Below are 26514 nucleotides of genomic sequence, written 5' to 3'. Positions count from 1 at the left end.
CTGGTTCACCTCACACTAGCACAGCCAGATCCCTGCAATTTTCCTTAAGATCATTATTTAGTTGAATAACTTTTAAAAGTATCTGCCACCACCCACCTACCTCACTGCCTGCTAAAGACCCCATATTTCTCCTCTGAACCCTGCAGAGGGCCTGGCACACAGAAGGTCCTCGGGGATTCCTTGCTGCCTGAATGAATGAGTCCACACTGATGGTAAAAAAACTCGTCTGCAATGCCTTTGAGCAGGACTGATTTCCCCACTCTGGGCTCACAGCAGATCTTAGATGATGTGGGCAGCCTGAGAGAGGCTGGCCAAAGCTAAAGAAGAGGAAGAGACAGTTGTGGGAAGTAGTTCCCTTAAGAACGTTGAGAAGGGAAAGGTTCACTCATTTCACACACATTATTAGGTTGATTGTGGTTGAAAAACAACGAGTACTGAGTGTGGAGATGAGGACTGGCAATGTATTTGCAAGCTGAGAAGGGATAATGGGAAGGGATATTGGGAAAGCCTAGGAAAGACAGGAAGGGATAGAGTACATTCAGGCTAGTCCAGCACTGATGGGGGCGAGGGAGGAGGATAGTGTAGGCTAGTGGTTCCCAAAGTATGGCCCCTGGTGCAGCAGCATCAGCCTCACCTAGAAAACTGTTAGAAATGCAAATCCTTGACTCTACCCCCACTGACCTGCTGCATCAGAATCTCAAGGGGTTGTCTCCCACAATTGGTTTAAGAAACCTTCCAGATGACTTAGAGAGGTACTCTTAAATGCATAGGTTCCAAAGCCAAACTGTATGTGTTCAAATCCTGACTATCATTTTCCATCTCTATTAAAAGGTAATTTAATCTCTTCAATTTGCACAGTTGTAAAATGGGGATAATAGACCCTAAGTGATAGGTTGCAATGGGAATTTATTCATGTAAAATGCTTAGGCCAATAAGCACCAAAAAGTTCACTATTAATATCTCAATCCTGCCCTTTTGACTCTATAACTAAGTATATGAGCTCATGGTAAACTCATTCCAAGAGACCAAACTGGAGGCAGTCAATCCGAAGCCCAGGTCTGGGGCTTTCCTGTCCCCACCCCAGGGTCTGGCAGCAGCTACAAGGCTAACACAAAATCTTATAAATACCTACAGCACACCTCTGCCCCTGCCAAGGTAACCCCGTTCCTGGAGGGGGAATGGCATATTTGGCTGGGAGGAGATCAGATGCACTGGATGCCTGCCATTGGAACAGGAAAAAGAAACAGAAAGTGTAAAAATTGTCTCCCTTGGGCTGCTGTGCATACACGCCAAGTTATTTATTGGTGAAAAGATGCCCACATGGACAGCTAAAAACAATCCTCCTACATTCAATTAACCTGGTTAACAAACAGGATTTATTTGTCCTGTATAGACTCCATACTGTCAGGCCTCTGTGGCCTTTCAGAGCAGAGGCTTAATTGATAGTTTATTTCCCAGGTTAAGAAAACCTGGTTAGAATTGTTAGCAGAGCCTGCCTTTTAACAAGATGTATCTTTTGTTCAGTGGGCTGTCTACAAGAGCCAATTTGGTGCAGTAGAAAGTGGATAAAGTTGGCAATCAAAAGATCTGGGCTCCAGGTCAGCCCAGTTCTTGTGAGGTTGAGGTTTAGACTATCTCCGGTGGCCTCAGCTTCCCCATCTCTACAGAGCTGGAGTTGGGCCCCATGGCCACGGGGTGGGTGAACACAGCACCGAAGCTTGGTGACTCACTCACTGAGGGAGACCAGCCTCCCACTTCTGCTTTCACTAGGCCGGCTCGTTTATGGCCATAGCGTGTCTTCAACACCTCTAGTAATGGCTAATCTCCCCTTTCAGTGTCAACGGTATCCGGCATGCGTTAATAAGGCTGTGTTGTTTCTACTTTGTGTTTACAATGCTCTTAGAAATAAGTGATTATTTTCTTATCATAGTTCAGGAGTGATGACAGATCTCCCTTTAAAATTTCCTTTAGGGGCAGCCCCGGTGGCGCAGCGGTTTAGCGCCCTCTGCAGCCCGGGGTGTGATCCTGGAGACCCGGGATCAGGTCCCACGTCGGGCTCCCTGCATGGAGTCTGCTTCTCTCTCTGCCTGGGTCTCTGCCTCTCTTTCGCTCTCTCTGAATAAATAAATAAATAAATAAATAAATAAATAAATAAATAAATAAATAAATAAATCTTAAAAAAAAATAAAATAAAATTTCCCTTGAAAAAAATTTTTTAAATGAAATTTGTTTGCCTAAATTTATTGTTTTTTTATTTTTATTTATGATAGTCACACAGAGAGAGAGAGAGGCAGAGGGAGAAGCAGGCTCCATGCACCAGGAGCCCGACGTGGGATTTGATCCCGGGTCTCCAGGATCAAGCCCTGGGCCAAAGGCAGGCGCCAAACCGCTGCGCCACCCAGGGATCCCCTGTTTGCCTAAATTTAAAGAAAAGGCAACTCGATTTGGGGTGAAATATCAAGTAATAGTAATGATTTAAATTGAGGAAGCAGCAGTTGAAACACAAAGCCTGTTCCAATTCTGCAGGTGTCTGGATCTGACTTCCACATTTTCCAGATTTCCCGCGGCCTCGCCCCCTCCCTCTCTCCCTCCCTCCCTCCCTCCCGCCCGTCGGGGGTGGCGAGGGGGAGGGGAAGGGGGCGTGGCCCGCCCACAAGCCCCTCCCCAGCCGCGCGTCCTTTCCATAAGCCCCGCCCCGAGCGTCCCTCGCCGCGCAAGGTCCCGCCTTAGCTCCGCCCCGGCGGGCGCAAGCCCCGCCCCGAGCGCGCGCTGGCCCGCGGCCTCGGCCCCACCCCCTCGGGCTCCTCCTTCTCGGCCGCCGTTGCGCCGCTCAGCGCGGCAGCAAGATGGCGGCGCAACAGCAGGATCGTGAGGGTTGTGCGCAACGGGCTGGGCCCGCAGCGGAGTCCGACCCGCTGGGCCGCTTCACGTGTCCCGTGTGCTTAGAAGTGTACGAGAAGCCCGTGCAAGTGCCCTGCGGTCACGTGTAAGCGGCGAGCCAGGGCCTGGTCGGAGGTGGGGGGTGAGGTGGGGGGGACCTGAATGGGGAGGGGCGCGGCCCGGGCGGGGAGGGTCTCGGAGCGGAAGCGCGAGGACCGGGCCAGAGCGGCCTCTTCCTGGGGCCCAACGGGGCTCCTGAAGGCGCGTGGAAGTCGGCGGGGCGCTTCTCGGCCCTGCTCGCTTCCAAGTATCGCGTCGTCTGGTGAGCGCCTCCTGTGAGGGGGCCTGTGAGACTCCTCACCCGCGATAGTGGAAGTCGCACCCTGTTGGGGATCAGGTGGGGCGCCTGGCTCGCTCCTTCAGGTGGAGCATGTGACTCGATTCTGGAGGTCGTCATTTCGGGCCCCGCTTTGGGCGTGGAGTTCACTCGAAAAATATAAAATCGGCCCTCGGAGAGCCACCGTTGCCCTTGAAAGCCTGAGCGTTGCGTCCGAAGTACATGGTACGTATATGGCGTCAGGTGTCCAGTTCCGCCAAGTAATTCGAATGTGCACTGAAGTTGGAAAAACGCCGAAAACTAGACTAAAAAAGAACAAAAGGGAAGTCTTGATGGTAGAATCTCACCAGGCTGCCGTCAACGGAAAGGGGTTGGGAGTCACAGATAGCGATTGTTAGCATTCCTGCTTGTGTCCGAGGTTTGCTGCGTTTTGTTTGAAATTAAGCCTCCCTGGCCCGCTTGCCGCTAATACGCTGGTCACGACGGCTGAAGGGGATATGTGGGAAAATTGCCAATACAGACCCTCGGTTGGGGTAGGTGCTCGAGGTTGTTGGGATTTTTTTTTTTTAAAGCTTTTATTTATTCACGAGAGACACAGGCAGAGGGAGAAGCAGGCTCCATCATGCAGGGAGCCCGACGTGGGACTCGATCCCGGGTCTCCAGGATCACGCCCTGGGCCGAAGGCGGGCGCTCAACCGCTGCGCCACTCAGGCGCCCCCTTGGGATTTGAATCTAAGCCTTGCTCCGTCAGACACGCCAACACCTCAGTTGAGAGGACTGTAGAAAATGTGGTCACTTCTTGCCACTGGGGGGTTGGCATTTCCTCACTGGTGGTCTGCAGTGCTTATTATCCTCAGCATCACCTTGGCATTGGTTTTAGGACACCTTTACTGGAGAGTAGACAGATAGGCACCTGTTGGGCCTCACAGGTATTCTTACTCCTACAGCAGTACTGCAGGGAAAGAGGGTTGGCAGCCATATGGCAGGTGAGGGAACTGAGGCTCACATAGGTCAGCCTCACTATTGTCTAACTCTTCCCACATGAACTGCAGGTGTCTTCTCCTTGCCAGCCCAGAGAATAATTTGGCACCTGGCAAGGGCTCCCCAGCCACAGAGTGCTTTTTGCTTCTTCAAGTACTCTTAAGCTTTTTCTAGTTTTGGGCTGTTCCCACTTGGAGTTCAGGTAGCCTGGAACTCTTCCTGCTCACCTGCATCTCCCCTGCCAGCTACCCCAAATCCTTTCCAGACTTCAAGTCCCAGTTTAACTTACCTCCCTTATCACCATCCCTACTCGAATTACTTCCCTGCTTCACTCCTGGGGTTTCCTTCTTCTTTGCATAAAGCCAGACTTAGGGATCATGAGGGGCAGTGATCCTATCTGTGTTGCCCCTCTCTGTATCCCCATTGCCCAGCAGTGTCTGAGCATCCATCTTCCAATCTTATATTCAACTGACTAAAGTATTTGTGTGCTTACCATGTGCCAGTGTCTTGGCACAGTAAGAAACAAGATGATTCTGCCCTCAAAGTGTACAAGCCAGTGAAGTGATAATTAGACTAACAAATGTTCAGACTATTGGGAAAATTCAGTGTGAAATGGAGGGTCATAGGGATCAAATTGGTTTGTGGGGGAGAGATCAGGTAATGGATGAATGAACTAAGAAATTGGTGGTGGAAACAAATTTCATGAGCATTAAAATGAAGGCTAGACAGCGTTTTTATTGAGTCCTTTTTTCTTGGGATCAGCCCCTCACTGCTTTTACCTGATTTTGTGTTAATTCACTGGATTTCATTCACAATAGTTATAAGAGGCTTGACTCAGCACAGTTTACCAACTGAAGAGCAGCAAAAGTTGAAGTTTCCTTGAGCCACGTGAACCTTCCCTAGGTCAGAGGTCAAGGGGCAGTACTCGGTTTCAAAACTTGGTTCCTTTCTGCACTCACCACACTAGTTTCACGTGTTCATCAATTCTGATGCTGATTGAAAACAGAAGAATACACCTCTGTGAAGGGAGCACAAATCTCCCTTAGCTCCAGCCAAGTGCTTTTTGCTCAGGCTAGTTAGTGGCAGATTTTTGCTAACTTTTATGCTTAGAAACCAGCATCGTAACTTTGGCTGGCTGGGGCGTTGAGTTTTTATAAAACTTTATTTTAAGCCCTGAATGACTGTGTCCCTCCAGTTTAGCAGAATATAGCTGGAGAGGGGTAGGTGTTGGGAGCCCAAGAGAAGGAACTCTTTACACAGCACTGTAGCAGAAAGGATGGAGCACCTAAAAGGCTCAATTGTATTAAGGCCTATGAAATAGGAAAGGGAAACTGAAAGCCAGCCCAAGATACAGGCACTTTTTAAAACCAGGCTTGCATGTTGGGGATGACTGGAGCACAAAGTGGCTTGTGAACATTTGGTCAATGAATTGTCCTGGTGTGTGCTTGAAGCTGCTTTTTTCTACCAGCTGGGATTGGTTTCTCTGGACCCTCTGCTCTCTTGGGTTCTTGTGATCTGCCTTTGAGAATAGTTAAGTCAAATGATGGCCACAAGCCTGTCTTACCTGTCCAGCCTAATCACTTAACATCTTCCAGTGGTCTTCATATCATGGTCCCAAAGGCCTCCTTTCTGCTTTTTGGAAATCCCTTTGTACTTGGTATATCCTCTCTTTGTGGAACTCTTTGTGTCCAGGTTTGTGTGACTGTCTCCTCGGAGTTTTAGGTCTTAGCTCAAATATTGCCTCCTTAAAGAAGCTCAGTATGATCCACCTTGGCTCATCTCTTTGCCTTGTTTTATTTCCTTCCTATACTTTTTTTTAATATTTTATTTTATTTTATTTATTCATGACAGAGAGAGGGGGGCGGAGACACATGGAGAGGGAGAAGCAGGCTCCACGCAGGGAGCCCGACGTGGGACTCGATCCCTGGTCTCCAGGATCACACCCCAGGCTGAAGGCGGCGCCAAACCACTGGGCCATCAGGGCTGCCCTATTTCCTTCCGATACTTAATCACTATCAGAAACTAACTTTTATTTTTCATCCACTTTGGAATATAAGCATTAAGAAGACAGCGATTTTATTTCTTTCTCCACTTTGCTCTCAGTGGTGAATCATTAGGGCCCCTCAATTTCTCCCAGCCTGTTTTATTTTGTGTGGCAGTGTTAACATCTAGCTTTATCACAAAGAGGAAGAAAATACTTAGATATGGTAAAAATTTGTCAGATGGCATAGGTTACCTTTGATTATACATCCTGAGTTCTTCCTGGCAAGTTTTGTTATCTTGCCTTAAATCCCAGGTCAGGTATGTAGCCAGGCTGTTTCCATCCCTTTATTGTCCTTTCTTTCTGTATACCTTATCTCAGCATCACTCCCTGCATAGGTTTCAGGATAGAAACTTGGCCTTTTTTGACTTTCCTTCTCCAAATTTAGTAAGTTCCCAAGTACTACTGACTCCATTCTGAATCATTTCCTGAGTTAATTCTCTGTTGCCTCAGGCTCTTAGAATTCCTTGCCTTAAAAAAAAAAAAAAAAAAAAGAATTCCTTGCCTTAGCCAATCTGTTTGGTTTCTACTTCAAGGCTCCTGTCTTTCCTCACCTAAAAATATTTTTTGAAAACCATCAACTCTCTTGTCCATGGTAACCTCAGCTATTTTTCTAAAACTTGGATTTGGCCTTGTTGATATCTTTAAACATCTGGGTTCCTACCATTCATGAAAAAAGATGTTAGACTTTTATTTCCTTAGGTGCGTCATGAATTTTTAAGTCTAAGTGCCTGGAATGCTTTTACCTTCCTCTGCCAGCTGAGCTCTTTAAGGCTGTTTTGTGAATGCTGCTTCTGAAGTCCTACCAGCACTGTCCTTCTTGGGTCACAACTAGGTGGTCTTATCTCTGTCTTCTCATAGTGTTTTACATTCACCTCTGATGATATAGCACCTACTATTTGTGGTGCATTTCATATATGTTTAACGCTGCTAAACATATTCCATTCCAGTAATCCCAGAGGTGGCTACTACTGTCTCCATTTCACAGAGGAGAAACTGAGGTTCAGGAAACCCCGCCAAGATCCCTCAGTGGCAGGTGCTAAGGTTTGAAGACTGTGGCCACAAAACCTTTTCACTATGTATCATGATAGTTTGTGTTTGTTTCTGTTGTTGGACCTGTGTGTTCTTTGCAGGACACTCCCCCATCCCCTTCCTGGCACGGGAAGACTCAGTATTTGAATCCGGAACAGGGAGCAATATGTTTATAATCCATTATTCATTGATGTCTTTTTAAAAGTTTATCCATTTTTGTTGTCTTGTCTCCACAATGCATGACGCAGGTTCTCTGTATGTCTTGTTCTAGCTTTTGCTCTGCATGCCTGCAGGAATGTCTGAAGCCGAAGAAGCCTGTCTGTGGGGTGTGTCGCAGCGCTCTGGCACCTGGCGTCCGAGCCGCGGAGCTCGAGCGGCAGATTGAGAGCACAGAGACTTCTTGCCATGGCTGCCGTAAAAATGTATGTGGAAGTAAAAAAGAGTCAGTGTCTTTCTGTAATGAGAGGGGGTAAAACGCAGAGCTGTTGCCACGTTGTTCCTGAAGTTAGAGCATGACTAGGTGACTTACAGCACGTGTGCATGCTAGTTATCTGTGGCAATGGCTGTGCCGGTTCATCTTAGTGACCTTATTGGTTTTGCTTTGTTCTTTTAACAGTTGGTTTAGTGTATTATATATTGTAGCTTTGAAAACCATAGAAGTCCATTATCCTAGTTTTTTCCCTATAAAAGAGCCACTTTTCCAAAGCAGTATGTGTAATTTCCATTAGAATGTAATGACAGAATGCTATTTCTTAATTTTTTTAAGTGTAAAATAAGATAAACATCTAGAAGTTACCTGCTGCAAAAACAAAAACAAAAAAACAAAAAAAAAAAAGGAAGTCACCTGCTGCAGTGAGCTAGAGGGGAAATTTTACAATCTTTATCATTTATAGATATAAAAATATTTGAATTTTTTAGTACTTGACAGGGAGGAATCATGACATAAAGATTAGTATGAAATTACGTGATTGTAAAAACAATACCTAACATTCGAAATGCACCCGTGCTTTTTTGTATAATCATGCTAGAATCAAGTGTATTTCAACATCTATTATAATTATAGAGGAGAAAAACTACAATCTCGTTTTCCAAGCTATACACACACACAGTCTTACAGGTTTCAAAATTATGATTCTGTTCATTTCAGACCGTAAAGCATATGAAATACTGTAGGCTTGTTTCCCACTCCAGAGATTACCTCTTTAAAAGTGATTGGGAAAAAAAAAAAAAAGTGATTGGGTTTAGAAGGCTGCAAAATATTTTCTGCCCTTTGACAAACACAGATGTAGGAATTTTACAAAATAGGAGCATACTCTAGTTCTAGAGCTTTTTCTCACTTTTGAAAAATTTTTTTCACTTAATGACTTACTAGACAACCTGTCCGTTTCATTACTAATGTATTAGTATGGATGGCCATAGAATGGATATACTTTACTTTCTTTCTTTCAGAGTGATTTAGCACTAGGGCTACAGAGTGACTATCATTCTGAATAGGGCTGTTTCCTATCCCTTTTAATTGGGAGCTCTTTGGTTGGCAGCTTGAAGTCAAGTTCTTTAGCTGGAGGTAAGAAGGGAGCATTATGGTAAGCTGGAGCTCAAATAATGAAGCTTTCTTTTTTTTTTCTTGTGGTTTCCTTTCATTTTGAAACTCAGGATATTGAAATGAAATTACCCGTTACTTTATCCTTGTACTACATGCATGATGGGTCTTTTTGTTTTATTCTGTATACTTTTGATTTTTCTCCATTTTTAAAGATTAGTTATTATATTGTATTATATTTCCAGGTGTACTACTATACCTCCAAAAATGTCTTATCTTCTCTTTATCTCTCCTCTTTCTTCATTCCTTATACTTTTCCTTTGCTTTTAGAACACCTGCGATGAAGCACTCTCCTCTAGGTTTTCTTTCTCTTTCCATCTTGCAAGGACTAGATTTTATAGGGGAAATGGAATTTAGATTTCAGTTTTCTTTTTTAAGATCATTTATCACAATGTGGCATTCTGTAACTTTAATTAGAATTAAAAGTGTTTATCTGGTGTTTATCTGGTGTTTATCTCTTTTATTTAAATGATTACTTTTTTTTTTTTTTTTTTACTGCTGCACATAATGAAATGTGTTCTTGGCTTACTATGAGGAGCAAGTTTATTTATTTTTAAAAAATTTTTTAAAGATTTTATTTATTCATTCATGAGAGAAAGAGAGATGCAGAGACACAGGCAGAGGGAGAAGCAGGCTCCATGCAGGGAGCCCAGCCTGGGACTCGGTCCCAGGTCTCCAGGATCACACCCTGGGCTGAAGGCGGTGCTAAACCACTGAGCCACCTGGACTGCCTAGAGGAGCAAGTTAGAATGCTATGTGGAAAACTTTTAAACCTTCACTGCATTTGGAGTATGTGAGCAGAGAGCATACCTTGAATAAAAGCAAACCTCTAGGAGAGTTATTTTAGAGTGGAAGCAGATGTCCTGGGTTGGTTAAATAAGATTATCAGCCTTGGTATTAACAAAAAGCCTGCAACAAACTTGCTTTCAGCCCTGTCAGCAGAGCCAGGAGTCTGGTGAGATTGTTTGCCAGAGTGGTTCAGGTCTGGTTTTCATTTTGACCTTGCTTTGGGACTGTGTTGGTACTGACTAACTTGTGGGCTCTGATTCTTCCTATCTAAGTTCTTCCTATCCAAGATCCGGGCCCATGTGGCTACCTGTTCCAAATACCAGAATTACATCATGGAAGGTGTGAAGGCCACCACCAAGGATGCCTCCCTTCAGCCAAGGTAAATGACTCAAACACTCCTTTAGGTGGAGGTCATCTTTGCTATGAAGACAGTGGACACTTTGCATGTTGAAGGGTTTAGTTGTAGGAGTTTGGGGAAGTAGAGGTATAATTGTTATTCTGGCTACAGCTGATGTCAGTTTTTGTGTTAGGGGTGGGGAGGGGGGTTGTGTGGAGGACTCTGATGCTCACTTCAAGTATTAGCTCTATTACTTTCAACATTTGATCTCATTCTGAAGTGATTGTCAGAATCCCTGTCATAACACATTGCACTTTGCTCCTTTTTTGGGGGAGTACAGTAGTCGAAGTGTAGAAAAGTACTCAGGTTTCTTCTGTTTTCCTGCCTTTCATCTTCCAGGAATGTCCCCAATCGCTACACCTTTCCTTGCCCTTACTGTCCTGAGAAGAACTTTGATCAGGAAGGACTAGTGGAGCACTGCAAGTTATGCCACAGCACGGACACCAAATCTGTGGTAAGATGACCTGGACTTTGTAATTTTTCTTTTATATACACTGATCTCCTGTGTATCCTTCACCTGGATTCACAGATGATAACATTTTACCATATTTGTTTCATGATACTCTATATGTACATATTTTTTGCTCATCATTCAGTGATAAGTTGCAGATACTATGACTTTTTGCTCCTGTATACTTCAGCATGTATCTATCTCCTAAGAGCAAGAACATTTTCTTAAAAAATCATATTTTTAAAAAAATCTTAGTTTTTGTGTTTGTCACACCCAGGAAGTGTAACATTGACAGAATCTAATATTTAATACAGAATACATGTTTAAATTTTAACAATTTTAGGGGGTGCCTGGCTGGCTTAGTCAGTATAGAATGTGACTCCTAATCTTGGAGTCGTGAGTTTGAGCCCTGCACTGGTCATAGAGATTACTTTAAAAAAAAAAAAAAAAAAGTAGGGGGGGTGGAATACCTTGAAATTTTAATATTGGAATATCCTTCATTGCAATATCTTCCCCTAAATCCTGTATCTTTGTGTTATATGTAGTTGTCATGTCTCTCTTCCTTGGCCTTTCTTTTTTTTTCCTTTTTTTTCTTTTTTTCCTTTTTTTTTTTTTTTTTTATTTATGATAGAGAGAGAGAGAGAGGTAGAGACACAGGCAGAGGGAGAAGCAGGCTCCATGCACTGGGAACCCGATGTGGGATTCGATCCTGGGTCTCCAGGATCGCGCCCTGGGCCAAAGGCAGGCTCCAAACCGCTGTGCCACCCAGGGATCCCTCCCTCGGCCTTTCTTCGCCATTCATTACTTTAACATTTATAAAGAGGACAGGCCAGTTGTTTTGTCAGATGTCCTTCAATTTGGGTGTGTCTGATTCTTCATCATTAGAGGTGGAGAAGTTCCATGAGCAATGTGTGCTCCCGGTGCCACGTCAGGGGTCATGGGATGTCTGTTGGCCCTGTCATTGGTTATGTTAACTTGGATCCCTTGGTGTCCACAAAGTTTGTCCTCTGCAAAGCTACCATTTCCCTAGTTTATCTGTAGTTGTGGGGAAAGAGAATGTATGAAATGATTAAGAAAGTGCTTATCAGTCTTCTCAGTTTAAGTATCAAGACTGGCATGTGGTTTTGTTTTAATGTGGTCTATGTCTGCAGTATTACCCTTTCCTCTTTTTTTTTTTTTTTTTTCCCAAGTAAGCCCTATGTTCATTGTAGAGCTTCAACTCAACAACCCCAAGATCAAGAGTCACACACATCACTGACTAAGCCAGCCAGGCGCCCCCTTCCCTCTTAATGTCATTGACAGGCTAGATCTTGATACAACCTCCTCCATAGTTTTCAGTTTTTCCATTTATTTTAGGCTGCTCTCTTGACTGTATACCTAGATTTATAGGCAAACGTCAGCTCCCTTGCCTTAAAAGGTGGTGCATAGACTTTAGTATTTGCATGAGCTTTTGTTAATTGGATTAGGTCTGGTGGCATTCTTTATTTTTCTTTTGCTGCAAATTTTAAGATACAGGTGGCCTGTTTGAGAATACCCTAGATCTTCTCTTGACTTTATTGAACTCCTTACCAAGCCCACATTCCGGTTAATACAGCCACTTTTTACACTGAGCTCCCTGAGCTCTTACTGTTGTGCTGTGACAGATTTGACAGATAAATTCCCTCTGGTTTGCTTTTCCCAACTCCTCTCACTGGGGAACTTGGCCAGCTTAGCTCATTGTGGGTCATTTTCAGCCAGGCCCTATTGCTGCTAGGCACACACACTCTCTGATGGCTGTTCTGAGCACTGTTTGCATTAAATTCATGGCATGAACTGTTCTCATCCTTTCCACAGGTAACACTGAATCCTGCTTTTAACTTACTTCAGAATATCAGGTGTGAATTCCTTTCTTTCTTCCTCCTTCTGTCTCCATTGCTCTCTGATCTACCTCTGAGGTTACAGACTGGCAGTCTGTGGGATACATCTGACCTGTACACATTTTAACTTCCTTTTTAATCTTTAAAAATCTGAAGATTTCTCAGTCTTGATGCTCTACATTTGAGAAACTGGGAGTTCAGGCAAGAGCCAGCTGGCCTAGAGTAGTTGCTACCCACCTAGATGGGATGGGTTTATACTCATCCTCCTTTGCTCATGTGTCTTACTAATCTGGTCACTGTGAGCACTTGAATTTGCACCCCTTCTTCCTTGTCCTTATCATTCCATTTTGTATTCAGGAGAAGGATGCTTTCCAAGTCTGACTCTTACGTGTGTCCTCAGACCCATAGAGAGGACTGAACGTAGGGCCTAGCACAAAGTAAGACTTCCCTGGTCCTGTGGCTTGCCCCATCCTGTGTCTTCACTCCTCTCACCTCAGCTTTGCCCTCTACCGATGCCTTGCCCTTGTTTTCCTTAGATATGCCCATCTTCCCTGGCTCCTTAGTGGGAGGAATATTCAATCTGTGCTCTCTAGTGTTTAGTTGATCTTTTCCCTCAAGCTTGTCATTTTCCAGCTGCTGCTGCTGTCTCTTCAAACCCTTTATTCCCTCCAGATTCAGCTTCCACCCCTGATGACATCATGTTCTCCATGGTCCCAGCTGGCTTCTTGAGTCCTTGCTTTCTGAACCATTGCAATTTTTTTTTTTTTTAAGATTTTATTTATTTATTCATGAGAGACACAGAGGGAGAAAGAGGCAGAGACATAGAGGGAGAAGCAGGCTCCATGCAGGGAGCCTGATAGCGGGACTCGATCCCAGGTACTCCGGGATCACTCCCTGAGCCTAAGGCAGGCGCCCAACCACTGAGCCACCCAAGCGTCCCTGCAATTTTCTTTCTTTTTTTTTTTTATAAGAATTTTTTTTTCTTTTTTTTTTTTATTGAGAGAGAGAGAGAGGCAGAGACACAGGCAGAGGGAGAAGCGGGCTCCATGCAGGGAGCCCGACGTGGGACTCGATCCTGGGTCTCCAGGATCAGACCCTGGGCTGCAGGTGGCACTAAACCACTGCGCCACCAGGGGTGCCCCCTGCAATTTTCTTAAACATTTTATTTATTAATTAGCGAGCAAGCACTAGCAGGGGGAGGGGCAGAGGCAGAGGGAGAAGCAAGACTCCTTGCTGATCAGGGAGCCAATGTAGGGCTGGATCCAGGACCCTGGGATCATGACTCAAGCCAAAGGCAGATGCTTTTGACTGAGCCACCCAGGCGCCCCACTTCTGTACAATTTTTTAAATATATCTTCTTCATATGTAGTCAGTTCATGGTGTAAAAAGTGTCTCTCTGGCCTGCCAGCCTTTCCTGAGATCACTCAGAAAGAATTGATTATTCTCACTCAGAAGTAGCCTCACCGTTTGATACTAATCTTCATCTAACATTTATATCTTTGTTACAGAGATGACTTTTGAAATTTCTGTAGGCAGATGCTAACCTGAAGTGGTCATTGAACCTGTTATTTTTCTGTGGTTCCAGAAACTTCATAGTACATGTTCTTTGGCTTCAGTAGGCAAGATAAGAGTTACGTTCCGTAAAAAACAGAAACAAAAACAAAAACTACCCATAGCCAAGGTTTTAGCCATTTCTTCAAGATGTTTTAGTTGTGGTTCTTAATAACTGATTACTCAGAGGCAACTAGGTGGCTCAGCAGTTGAGCATCTGCCTTTGGCTCAGGGTGTGATCCCGGGGTCCAGGGATTAAGTCCCACATCAGGCTCCCTGTGAGGAGCCTGCTTCTCCCTCTGCCTGTGTCTCTGTGTCTCATAATAAATAATTTAAAAATAAAATATAAATTAAATATAAAAAATTAAATTAAATATAAAAATAAATTAAAAATCTTTAACAACAAAAACAAAAACTGATTACTCATTGAAAGAGCAAGTGCAGAAAGGTACAAACACCACCCACCTGCCCTCACTATGCATTTTCCATTTTAAGTTTCGCCAGATAAGCTTAACTATGTTAGTAATTATGAAAATGGTAATGGATGTTGATGAAGTAAAACGATAGAGACTAAAATTCATTTCCTACCACCATCCTGCCCTGCACTTCTTAGACGGGAGTGAAGGAAGAAATTTTTGTGCCATTCAAGTTAAGTGGATTGGCCACATTATAGAGTTAGTTAGCAGCAGAGCTGGTACTGGAACCAGTGTCCTGGCTCCTAAACCAATTTTCTCTCCAAAACATCAGAAATGGTTCTCTTTTATGCTCATTGGCATGTCAGTACTCAGCTGTGTGTGGAAAAATGGAAACTCATGTAATTCAAAGACATCTGTAGTTTCCAGATGTTCTTGGGAGATTCCTGTATTTTCCCCTTTTTATGCAAATAACAGCACATTCTACACACTGAATCAGTGCTTTTAACATCTACCCCCACATCTGTACATGTAGATCTGCTTTTTTAATGAGCGTCACAGTTTTCTGTTACCTGTCTGTGCTGCAGTTTAGTTGGTCCCTTATTAATGAACAGTGAAGTCAGTTTTAGACTGTATCAGGAAATTTGAGTGAGGACTGGGTATTAAATGCTTCTAAAGAATTATTGTTGACAGGTGGGATTATGGTATGGGATACGTAAAGGAAAGTTCCTGTTTTGAGGACTAGTGAAACAGTTACAGGTGAGATAGTGTGTCTTACTTTAAAATGTCTGATTTTTTTCCGGAAATAAGTATGCCAAACTAAAATCTAGGTGTTGGGGATGAAGGATGGATCATCAACGTACTATCTACTTTTCTGTAGGTTTGAAATTAATTTGCATGGTAAGTTTTAAAATGCAGCCATGAATTTTTAACACATCTTTGTTTGTGTTTATTTAATAAAATACAGTCTTAGATGTGTGTTAATTTGGTTAAAGGCTAAGTGCATTCATAAATTTGATAGTGCTAGAGTATTCTGCGGTTTCTGGTATTGCAACCCATTTTCTCTTTTCTTTCCTCTTTTGGCTTCCTGAAATTCCTCTGGTTGTTCTGTGTCTGTTGAAGCCTCTCTTTCATCAGCTGTTGGCCCTCTGTTCTGTTCCCTTTCCATCTATATATTCCTTACCTATTAATGTTTTAGCCCTTCCCATTGGAAGCCACTTCTCTGTCTCTGGACCTGACTCACATTCCAGCACCAGCCCAGCTCCTTCCACCAAGGAGTCTTACACCATTTCAGATTGACCTCTTGCCACTCACTTTTGTCATCCTATCTTACTTGTAAATGGGTGGGGTTCTATCTCCAAGCCACCACTTAGGCCTGCTGCTTCCCCTGGCCCAGCTCTTCTGTCCACCTCTGAATTTTGCATTCTAGCCAGACTGATCGCCTGGCTGTTGGCCTCTATTGCTGCCGCCTGGCCTCTCTGTGCAACTGCCTGCCTGCTAAAGCACCCTTTCATGTTATTTTTGTCATTCCAAATACCTCCCAATCGTCAGAGCCCAGATCAACTTATGTGAGGGCTTTTCAGCCTTAGCCCTCTCATCTGAGCATTGACTTTGTAAAAGTAGCACAGGAGGCTGTGTTTTACTTCTTCAGGATATGGTTCATTTGTCATTTCCTTGATTTTCTTTGTGTTTTTGGATTATTTTGTGTGCTGGGTTTAGGCCCTTATTGGGCTGACACACGTCCTGGTCACAGTAGGGTATCAGAAAAAGGTGGTATCATAGCCAAAGCTTTTTTGCATTCTCAGTGTCATTGACCCGAGTAGGAGGCTGACACTATTTTCTAGGATACTAATGTGCATTTGAAGGAATGGCCAGGCCACGGGTGTGTTAGGAAGACTGCCCTGGAAGAAAGGAGGCCAGATACAGGCCACAGAGGGCTAATGTCAGCTCAAATGTCAGGTGTCTAAGACTGTGCTTCTTTGTTGAAAGGTTTGCCCAATATGTGCCTCGATGCCCTGGGGAGACCCCAACTACCGCAGCGCCAACTTCATAGAGCACATCCAGCGCCGGCACCAATTTTCTTATGATACTTTTGTGGTGAGTCTGGAGCCTGGGCCCTGATCCTTCCCCTGGGGGTACAGCACAAGGACCTCCCTTCTCTTGCCTAGAGAACTATGGGTCTCATTGTTGAGTTTGTCACTGATATGATGGGCTCCCAGGAACAGCAGCTGTGTGGTCTATACTCGGGAGCCCAGTGAGTGGCCAGAGCCTTTGTTGTGTGGTATTTACGAAAGCAAACTGGCCAGTCATTTGCAATGAAACATAGTGAAAGCTTGCTCCCTGGGTTTTTTCCCAAAAATTCTTCCCACTTTCTTTTGGTATGTGTAGTTTTTACCTATTATAGAACCTGGCTTAGGATCCTGAAGCTCAGATGCCCATCGGGACCTGGCAAGTAATGGCAGCGGTCATGAGGATTTGAAAGCTAGGCAGTATCCGACACGTGCTATGTTGCCATCAGCTCCAGCTGATCGTTACTATATGGAGATACAGGCATAGTAGTGCCAGTCTCCTCCACCTAGCTCAACCCCAAGAAACTGGAAAGGTAGAATTTCATAGGAAGTATCACATTTCTTAAAGTACTTCAAGTCCAACAAGACACCTCCACTCACCAGAAGTGTTCATCTGGTTTGTAGCCTCTCCCTAGAGCTGACCGTTTTTTTTTTTTTTTAAGACTTTTATTTATTTATTCATGAGAGACACAGAGAGAGAGGCAGAGACACAGACAGAAGGAGAAGCAGGCTCCATACAGGGAGCCCGATGTGGGACTCGATCCCGGGACTCCAGGATCACGCTCTGGGCCGAAGGCAGGCACCAAACCATTGAGCCACCCAGGGATCCCCAGAGCTGAGCGGTTTTGAAGGGACCACTGTTGTCTTGGCATAGTAGTAATAGATTAATTTGGCCAATTACTCAAAGTAAGCCATTTGTTTGTTTATAAATATATGTCATGAGGATTTCAGAGTAGTATTCAGTCTTAATGGCTGTATTTCAGGACCTGAGAAGGAAAGCTTGACTCTTTCCTAAGTTGTCATAAGAATATTTATTCTTAGTCTAAGAGAGAGTCTGAGATTTAGACTTCAAAATAGCTGTCCATTTTGTTAATGCTGTGAAGAGGAATAAGATTCCCACGTTCTACCAAGTGGATAACTTGGCCTCATTGAATTAAAAAGGCAAGTTTCACTCCAGCGTACTCCCATTCGAGCACTTGGTCTGTGCCTTGCTCCATGCAGGTGCCCTCTGCTCCTCAAGGTCTGTGCCTGAGGGAGCCATCAGTATGTTCACTGTCAGGATGAGGCAGCAAGGGCACAGAGAGGTCAAGCAGTTTGCCCACAGTTACATGGCTGGCCTTGCAGACTGGAGCTGGGATCAGTCCTGGGCTGTCCTCTACAGAGCCCATCCCACTTCTCTTGCTGAATGTGAGTCTGCCGTGTACCCGGTGCTGAGGCCTAGTGTCTGTGTTTCGCCCATAGGATTACGATGTTGATGAAGAGGACATGATGAATCAGGTGTTGCAGCGCTCCATCATCGATCAGTGAACAGTCTCTGCTGTCCGTCTCATGTTCCAGACCTTCCATTGTGTGTTAGGCGTGAAACATGTGACTCATACACCTTAAATGTACAACAGACCTGGAAGTGAGCTGTGGTGTTAGGATAGGCTCACTTCTAACAGGGAAAGAGGTCTCTAAGTCAGGCCTGTCCTTTCCTTGGGGTCTTCCCTACCGTTAATTTTGTCACATGTCTGGTCTTGCTCCTCAGCTACTTCCTGGAGCTGCATCTTCCTCTCCTGGAGGAGACTCCAGCTTCTCCACCTGTCCTTGTTTCACACTTGTTCCTCTCATCTAGTGTTCATCTCTCAGGTCCTCTGAGCCAGCCAGGACCTTTTCTAGGTCATGAATAGCACAAATGAGACCAGCATCTCCTCTCCTTGTCCCTGAGGTGTGTGACCTCTGGCAGTAGCGTGTCTGATCACTGATGGAGCTCCTTCTGTGTGGTGTAAGTTCTTGTTAGTTGGTACTTAGCAGCAGCTGCCAAAAACGAGTTTACCTCCTGGGAAACATTTCAAAAGGCCTGTTGGGGTGAATGTTCTGGGTTTAGCATGATCCGATGCTGGAAGTTTTGATTAGTGATATTTTCCTGCCACTCCTGCACACCCATAGAATTAACTGGTTCAATCTTAAATGCCTGCATGGTGCCTTTTTAGGATAAGGTGTAACCATATATTTTTAGTGAGAATAAGTGTTTCTAGGTTAGGAAAGTTAAACTCCATTTATCCATAAGTGGGGAGGAGGGTCAGTCAGCTAAGAGCAGTGTGAGGGCCATAGTTTTTTGGTTTTGATTTTCAAACTAATGTGGTATTTTCAAATGACTGGGTCACGTTTACCTTTCTGTTTGGGAGCCTGCTTACGTTCTTGTCCTTTAAGCATGAGGAGTCCTCAAATGAATAAGAAGGAGGGGGTTTAGGGGCTCTGGTGGATACTGTAGTTTTTTTTTTTTTTTTTAATTTGGTAACTTAGATTAAACTGACTATTGCTTTTCTATCACAAATGGTTTCCTTATGAAACTGGTTTCCACATGAAAACTTGCTCTCTAAAGCAGAGGTTGTAGGAAATCTAGTATCACAGCCTGCTCTTTTTGACAAGACAACACTGTTCAGAAGGCAAATACGTCTCTTGTGGGCACTTGTTGTTGGAAACTGTCTACTGGAAGCTTGCTTTGATAATAGCTCAAAAAACTTGAAGTTCACCATGTTTTGCAAATACTAATAAATACAAGGCTAAGACCTGTCAGTCTAATCTGTAGGAGCAGAACCTCTGATTGACCAAAAGGCATGTGGATTTAGGTTCATTTTTTTTGTGTGTCAGACCTCTCTATACTGACCATGGCAAGTTTTTCTGGTCAGTGGCTGAGGTTGCAAGTGGCAGAGAGCTTTGGGCCTGTGTGTACTGCTGTCGTGGGCCTCTCCCTCTGCTAGTAGGGGCTGCAGATGCCTAGTAACCAGCAAAGACGGGGCCCTTTGGGGGCAAAATAATTTTTTCTAATGTGATGTTGCTTGGGAGGGCCCAAATGTTAAGGTCCGTGTCTTCACTGTAATTTCTGGAAAAAGTTAACTCAGACCTCCCTGAATGGAGAGGTCTAAGTTTGGAGGGAAATTTGACAAAGCCTTCATTTGAGGGAACGGGTGAGTGTGTGTCCATTTCTCTGGTGGTACCAAGAAACCGAATTCCTTGTATTAAGTGCACTTCATGTATTTCTAATAAGAAGACTTTCCAGAAAGTGAAATTTGTTATGTTCTGGCTTTTAAATGGTGAAATATAAATAAATTTCATAATTTATCTGATTTGCAAGCTGTAATGCCTGTTTTCATTAACCACTTTTTGCTAAAATCTGGGCCTGTGAGACTCCAGAAGATTGTTGCTCTTTCTAAGGAGAAGTTCTTGTCTGTCATGAGTCCCATCTGGCTTTGATCTCAGTTCTGACACTTCACCAGCTGGGCCTCACCAAGCTTGTCCTCTCTGGAAAATGAACACAAACCTCCCTTATCACAGCTGGGAGCTCCTGTGAGGTGAGAAACAACCAGGCTCCATAATGTAAGGCTTTATTTAGACACATGGTTTCAGCTCCATTCTGAAGATTGAGCAGCAGCCCTGAGATGTAGTAAAGGGTTTTGTGCATTAAGATTCGAGGTCATGGAATGCTTTAGTTCTGCACTCTGCTAGTGGCTGTGGGATATCTGGCAAATACTTTCCCTTTCTCAACCTGTTCCCTACAGTAAAATGGAAATCATTTTCTGGCTTCTAATTTCTTTATAAAGGGGGAAGTATTTACTATATATTAAATAGCTACCATTTATTAATCCTTTATCGGTTTATAATTATATAGTTGATTAATGTGTGCCTAGGACAGTGCTGGCACATAAAAGGTGCTTATTAAATAGCATATATGCCTGAATATGTAAGGAGGTCATTTCATTTTTTCAATAAGGAAATTATAATTTTTTTTTTTAAGATTTTATTTATTCATGAGAGACAGAGAGGCAGAGACACAGGCAGAGGGAGAAGCAGGCTCCATGCAGGGAGCCTGATGTGGGACTCGATCCTGGAACTCCAGGATCACACCCTGGGCTGAAGGGAGGCGCTCAACCTCTGAGCCACCCAGGTGTCCCAAATTATAAAAGGTTTTTGACCAAATTGAACATAGGAACTTTTTTCTTTTTTTTTTTTTTTTGTAAGATTTTGTTTATTTATTCATTAGAGACACAGGCAGAGATACAGGCACAGGGAGAAGCAGGCTCCTCACAGGGAGCCCAGTGTGAACTCGATTCCTGAACCCAGGATCACAGCCTGAGCTGAAGGCAGACACTCAACTGCTGAGACACCCAGGCATCCTGCACATAGGAACTTTTACCATTGCAAATGAACTCAAATGTCTACTTACTATTTTTTTTTTTTTTAATTTTTATTTTTTGAAAGAGTATGGGCACAGCAGCAGGGAGAGGCAGAGGGAGAGGTAGAAACAGACTCCCATCTGAGCAGGGAGCCCAATGTGGGGCTCAATCCAGAACCCTGAGATCATTACCTGACCTGAAGGCAGATGCTTAACCGAGCCACCCAGGTACCCCAAATGTCTACATATTTATTAGACATGTAGTTACATGTATTTGAGCCAAATTTAGAAGTATTGCTTTTATTTAGCTGTACATTTCCAGGAATAGCTGCCTCTTAAGGATTTTGGGATTCAAGAAGCAGTGTATACAACCCTGGTGTGGTGCCTGCTAAATTATGGGTACTTGCTGTGCTACTCAGCTACTAGACTTATCTCCTGGGTGTACCCATTCCAATCCCAATCCCATAGGAACCTTAAATCTACTATGGCCCAAACTGAGCTCAGCATCTCTAGTTTCTTCCCTCCACACATCTCCCTCTTCTTTATCATTCCCTTTTGCTATGGACAGTACCAGTAAGTACTCAAGCCAGGGATCCGTGAGTCTTCTTAGCCCACCTTCATACATCCACCTTTGGCTAACTACCAGTTAAGTCCTGGACTCTGGTTATATGTGAGAAAGTCACAGTCTGTGCCTCCCTGTCCTCCGGGTCTAACATCACGCACAGTGGCTATTATTTGAAATCCCTTGTCATCCAAAACAGGTCAGGAAAGTGACATATGAGACCTGAGTGAAAGAAGGGACAAGCCTATTGACCAGGTAGGGGAAGAGCATTCTGAGAGGGAACCAGTGCAGAGGCCCTAAGGTGGGAGCTCATGTGTTATCTGGGCCATTGCATTGAGGGAGCTGTCGTGAGGCAACGGGGCTGCGGAGGGCAGATCTGGGGCTTTTCTGTAGGTGAGATGGAAGCATTGGGTGTAGTGAGTGGCAAGACCCGGCCCAGGTTTAAGGAGGAATCTTCTGGCTGCATGTGGAGAAAGGACCATAGCGGGAGGGGTGTGGAGAGTGGAAGCAGAGACCAGGGAGACTGGCGGCTGCCTGACTCGGCCAGGTGTTTTCTAAAAGGGAAGTGTGAAAGCAGGTGAGTGGGTCAGGAACCACACCAGGGTTTAGGGCCTCGATGATTTGGTCAGCACAGCTGTCTTTCTGATTTGGAGAGAGAACTCTGTGAGCAGCAGTTGTGGGGGAATCGGATATTTTGGGAACGGGTGCTTTGGAATTAGGCTCAGACTTCAATGTTCCATCGTCACATAGAGAAAGTGCCAGCTCTCAAGAAACTCCAGGATGTCCCTGGAATGCTGTTAAATAACTAAAAATTACTCTGATGACATTTATTATCTTGGTGCCAAAGATGGGTGTAGATCAAAATATTTCTACGTTTGATTCAGGTGTATAAGTAAGGAAGAATCAGTAGGCATCTGAGTGTTTCTTTGCAGTGATGAAAGCTCTCACGTTCAATTTTTTTTTTTTAAGATTTATTTATTTATTCATGAGAGAGAGAGGGAGAGAGGCAGAGACACAGGCAGGGGGAGAAGCAGGCTCCATGCAGGGAGCCCGATGCAGGACTTGATCCCGAGACTCCAGGATCACTCCCTGGGCCAAAGGCAAGCACTCAACCGCTAAGCCACCCAGCCATCCCTCTCACATTCAATTTGGCCAAATTTTTTTTTTAAATTTCCTTATTGGAGAAGGATCATTTCCTTATACTCAGACATAGATGGTATTTACTGAGCACCTACTATGTGCCAGCACTGTGCTAGACATTGGGGATTCACACATTGATCCAATGTATAATTATAACTGACTAGGTGTTCATGGTAAGGGAGGGATTAATAAATGGGAGTCATTTAGTAAATAGTAAATATTCCTATTTTATAAAGGAACTAGAAGGTGATCTCTGGGTGGCTCAGCGGTTTGGCGCCTGCCTTTGGCCCAGGGCGCGATCCTGGAGTCCCGGGATCGAGTTCCGCGTCAGACTCCTGGCATGGAGCCTGCCATGCTTCTCCCTCTGTGCCTCTCTCTTTCTCTGCCTATCATAAATAAATAAATAAATAGATAGATAGATAAATAAATAAATACTTAAAAAAATAAAGGAACTAGAAGCCAGAAGTCCGTGGGCCTGCAGTGTCATCTAGACCTCTCCTTTCTCCACCTGGGCTTTCTCCCTCATTCTCCTGCGACGTGAGTGTCCCCTACTACTGGCTCTCCTCCCAAGCCATTTGAACATGATTGGATTTCCTCTACCATCTCACTACTGGCCCATCTCTCTCCCACATTCATACTCAGACATCTTGAACCTGTTGTCCTCACCCACTGTTTCAATTTCTCTTATTTCCTGGTTGTACCCTTGAACCACTCCCATGTACACTTTGTACTCTGCCCCTCACCAGAGACGAGACAAGACATGTCACTCATTCCAGCAGATGTGTTAGTCCTCCACTTCCATCTTCAAACTATTTAGTACTCCTGACTCCTCCCTCCTCTCAGAAACAGTTACTTCTGCTGATTTTTCTCTTGTGACACCATCTGGTTTCTCTTCCTGTTTCTTTGCCGGGTTCCTTTTCCTTTTCCTTGGCAGCTGCTGTCTCCTGATTCCCTACCTTGGCTGTTGGAATTCTTCGGGCTCAGCCCTAGACTACATCTCATCCCACACCCTGTCCCCAGGCAGACTCCTCCCCAACTCCTCACTCTTCCCTTGGCTTTCACTACAGTCCATGTACTTCTGGGCACAGATCCATAGTCCCAGAGCAGACTGCGCTCTGGTGCTCCAGGCCCACAGAGCCAGCTTCTTATTAGAGCTAGCCAACGTGTGACTGGAGGGCATCTTCAGTTCTGCATGGCCCAAACTAGCTCATCCTCTGCCCTCTTACTACCACACCCTGTGCTACATCCTTCTTCCCCCACCACCTTGGGGGAGGTGGTGCCACCATCCCTCCAGTTGCTCAAGAGTTAGCCTGAGCATCATCTTTAATTTCTTTGTCCCCTGCTGACACTCTGTGTTACAAAACTGTGCTGATTTTAGCTCCTATATAATGCATTTGTGTTTTCTCACTATTCCATTGCCATCAGCATCTCAAAACCCACCATGAATCTCACCTGAATTACTGCCACAACTTTCCTTCTGGCCTCTCTAGTGTTCTCTAGCCAACATTCAGTGCATCTTCCACCAAACAGCCAGAAGGATCATATCCTTTAAAACCCTTCAAAGGCTCTAGTTACCCTTGGATAAAGTCCCAACAACTGGACATGGCCCTATGCTCTGCTCCCTGCTTGCCTCTCCAGCTTCAAACTCTTGACACACTCATTGTGTTCCTGCACCTCGAGTGTGTTGTATCTCCCATCTTTCCTCTGGAGGATTCGGTGCTGCCGCCTCCTCCCAACCTGCCAGTTCCCCCATGGTCTTTGCCTCCCAATTGCAGTTTGGATGTCTAGATCAGAATTCCATGTCTGAGGTTCCTGTAGAAACTTCTGGTCCTAATCAGGATATTTATTAAACTCTTGTGTAAATACCCCTCTGTACCGTAGGTTCCTTGAAGGTCAGGATTCTTGTCTTATTTACCTTTGTGACGCCAGTGCTCAATATTTGGGTAAAATACAGGACTCCCATTTATGTGTTAATTTTAAGCAAACAACAAATAACATTTTAATATAAATATGTATCAAATATTTCACATAAGTATAATTCACTCAAGTCAGGAAATGAATGCGAGGAATATTCATGCTGAAAAATTGTTCGGGATTCACATTTAACTGGGTATTGTGTGTTTTTATTGGTTATGTCTGTAAACCCTATCAATATGTATTAGAATAAATGTTCTGAACATCAGCTATGTGCTAGGCAACTCACACCTCATTAAATTATTATCTGTGCAATTACTCATTCCCTTAATATCAAGAAGCTAAGCTCTTGAGGGCAAGGAGTATGCCTGTCTTGTGCACTTCTGTCCTCTGTACTTAGCGCCAAGCACCTTCAATGGTGGAATGAAATGGAACTAGCATTGAAATGGAACTAAAAGGAGGGGCTCTCTTAAAAAGTATTTCCTTTCTGTTGCCTGGAATCAGGTGCCTGTGCAGTGGTAGGGAGAGCCTGCAGGGAGCAATGTCTCTTAGAGTCTAGAATGGCCTCACTCTCCGTGGGGAGGCTGGTCTCCAAAGTGGCAGCACAGGAGCAGGGCTTGCTGGGCAGAGGGGGCGAGACTCAGGCATGCAGACAAGATAAAATAGCTGCTGCCTGGTGGAAACCTGATCTGTCCACGCCCTCAATGTGTTCCCTGGATGCTTTTCTGCCTATATTCATCTTGTTATCACCTGACCTTTCCCAGTGTGTGTTGAGCGTCCCATATGGGGCTCAGTGAGGAATAACAATGATAGGGACGCCTGGGTGGCTCAGTGCTTGAGCATCTGCCTTTGGCTTAGGGCGTGATCGTGGGGTCCTGGGATCCTTGCATGGAGCCTGCTTCTTCTGCCTGTGTCTCCACCTCTCTCTCTCTGTGTCTCTCATAAATAAATAAAATCTTTTTTTTAAAAAAGGAATAACAATGATAATCCTTCTCATACCTTTTCCTAATACAGTGCCTACCCTCAAATAATTTTGATTTAATCCTCTAATTCTTGAAAGGTGATCAAAGCCAGGCACTCTGGTTACTCTGGAAGTTCATCTCATTGAATCCTCCTAACCAGCCCTTCAGGAGAGAAACTAATAGCATTCCCATTACACAGATGAGGGAGTGGAGGCCCCAGGGGATGAGTAATTTGCTCAGGCAGAGACCCAATGACTTGGTGTTGTAGCATGAAAGTGTGATTGGATGCATGGTCTCAGGCACCCTGCACAGCCCCCTATTCCCAGCACCCACACTGCTAGCTCTGTGACCTTGGACAGGTTATTCTAATCTCTGCTTTGGTTTCCTTATCATCAGTAAAATGGGGTGAGTAAGTGTCTTCCTCATAGTTATGGGAACCTACTTTAATCACATAAAGCATTATTACAGGGCCTGGAACAAAGTAAGTGCTTAATACTTAATAAATGAGCTACCAGTGTCACTACTATTTTTCTCATCCATTTCTGAGACCACCCAGTGCCTGGCCCTTCCTAAGCAGCTAGCAGCTGCAAATGTTTGATGACTAAATGCTATTATTTAATGGGGTGTTTCCCAAACTTGGCCTGAAGACATGAATTACGTGGGAGTCACTTGCTATAAAATAGATTCTCAGGCCCTTCCCTTGGAGATTCTGATTGGTAGGTGTGGGTGGGACCTGGGAGTCTGTATCTTTTAGAAAGAACCTCAGGTAAAATGCATCCTTAGGCTAGTTTAGGAAATCCTTATATAATGTAAGGGCAGGCTAGTGTTACAACAAACCTCTTGGTGGGGCCTGCAGCTCAGGTGATGTTAGAGTCAGGCGGATAAGCTTAGTTCTTACGTTGCAAGACTGCAGTGATATCTTGTCTGATTCTAAAAATCATCTCAACTATTTGGTCACAAATTCTTCAGAGGGAACATTACTGACTTTGTAGTGAAGAAACCTAGCAGACATCTTCACCAAGTGATTAAAGATGGTATCATTGATAATGGGACAAAACATGGATGACTTGATGGGATTCACTGAGGACACAGCTCCACTTCTGAGGTTCCCAGATGAAAAATTTATAATTTGAATCTAGTCATAAGGAATCATCAGGCAAGTAA

General features: G+C 44.4%; 1 protein-coding gene across 1 annotated transcript; it reads left to right on the top strand.

Annotated features, from left to right (window-relative positions):
- Nucleotides 1–2805: 2805 nt before the first annotated feature.
- RNF114 (ring finger protein 114) lies at nt 2806–19726 on the top strand. The gene is made up of 6 exons (XM_041733120.1): nt 2806–2986; nt 7543–7693; nt 9933–10039; nt 10397–10511; nt 16318–16425; nt 17859–19726. Exons 1-6 carry the CDS (start codon nt 2847–2849, stop codon nt 17922–17924), a joined length of 687 nt encoding a protein of 228 aa, XP_041589054.1. The 5' UTR covers nt 2806–2846; the 3' UTR covers nt 17925–19726.
- The last annotated feature ends 6788 nt before the right edge of the window (nt 19727–26514 follow it).

The sequence above is a fragment of the Vulpes lagopus genome, chromosome 18 (assembly GCF_018345385.1).
Source record: "Vulpes lagopus strain Blue_001 chromosome 18, ASM1834538v1, whole genome shotgun sequence".
Classification (NCBI taxonomy): domain Eukaryota; kingdom Metazoa; phylum Chordata; class Mammalia; order Carnivora; family Canidae; genus Vulpes; species Vulpes lagopus.
Note: the sequence above shows the minus strand (reverse complement) of the source record. Positions and strands in the feature narration are given on the sequence as shown.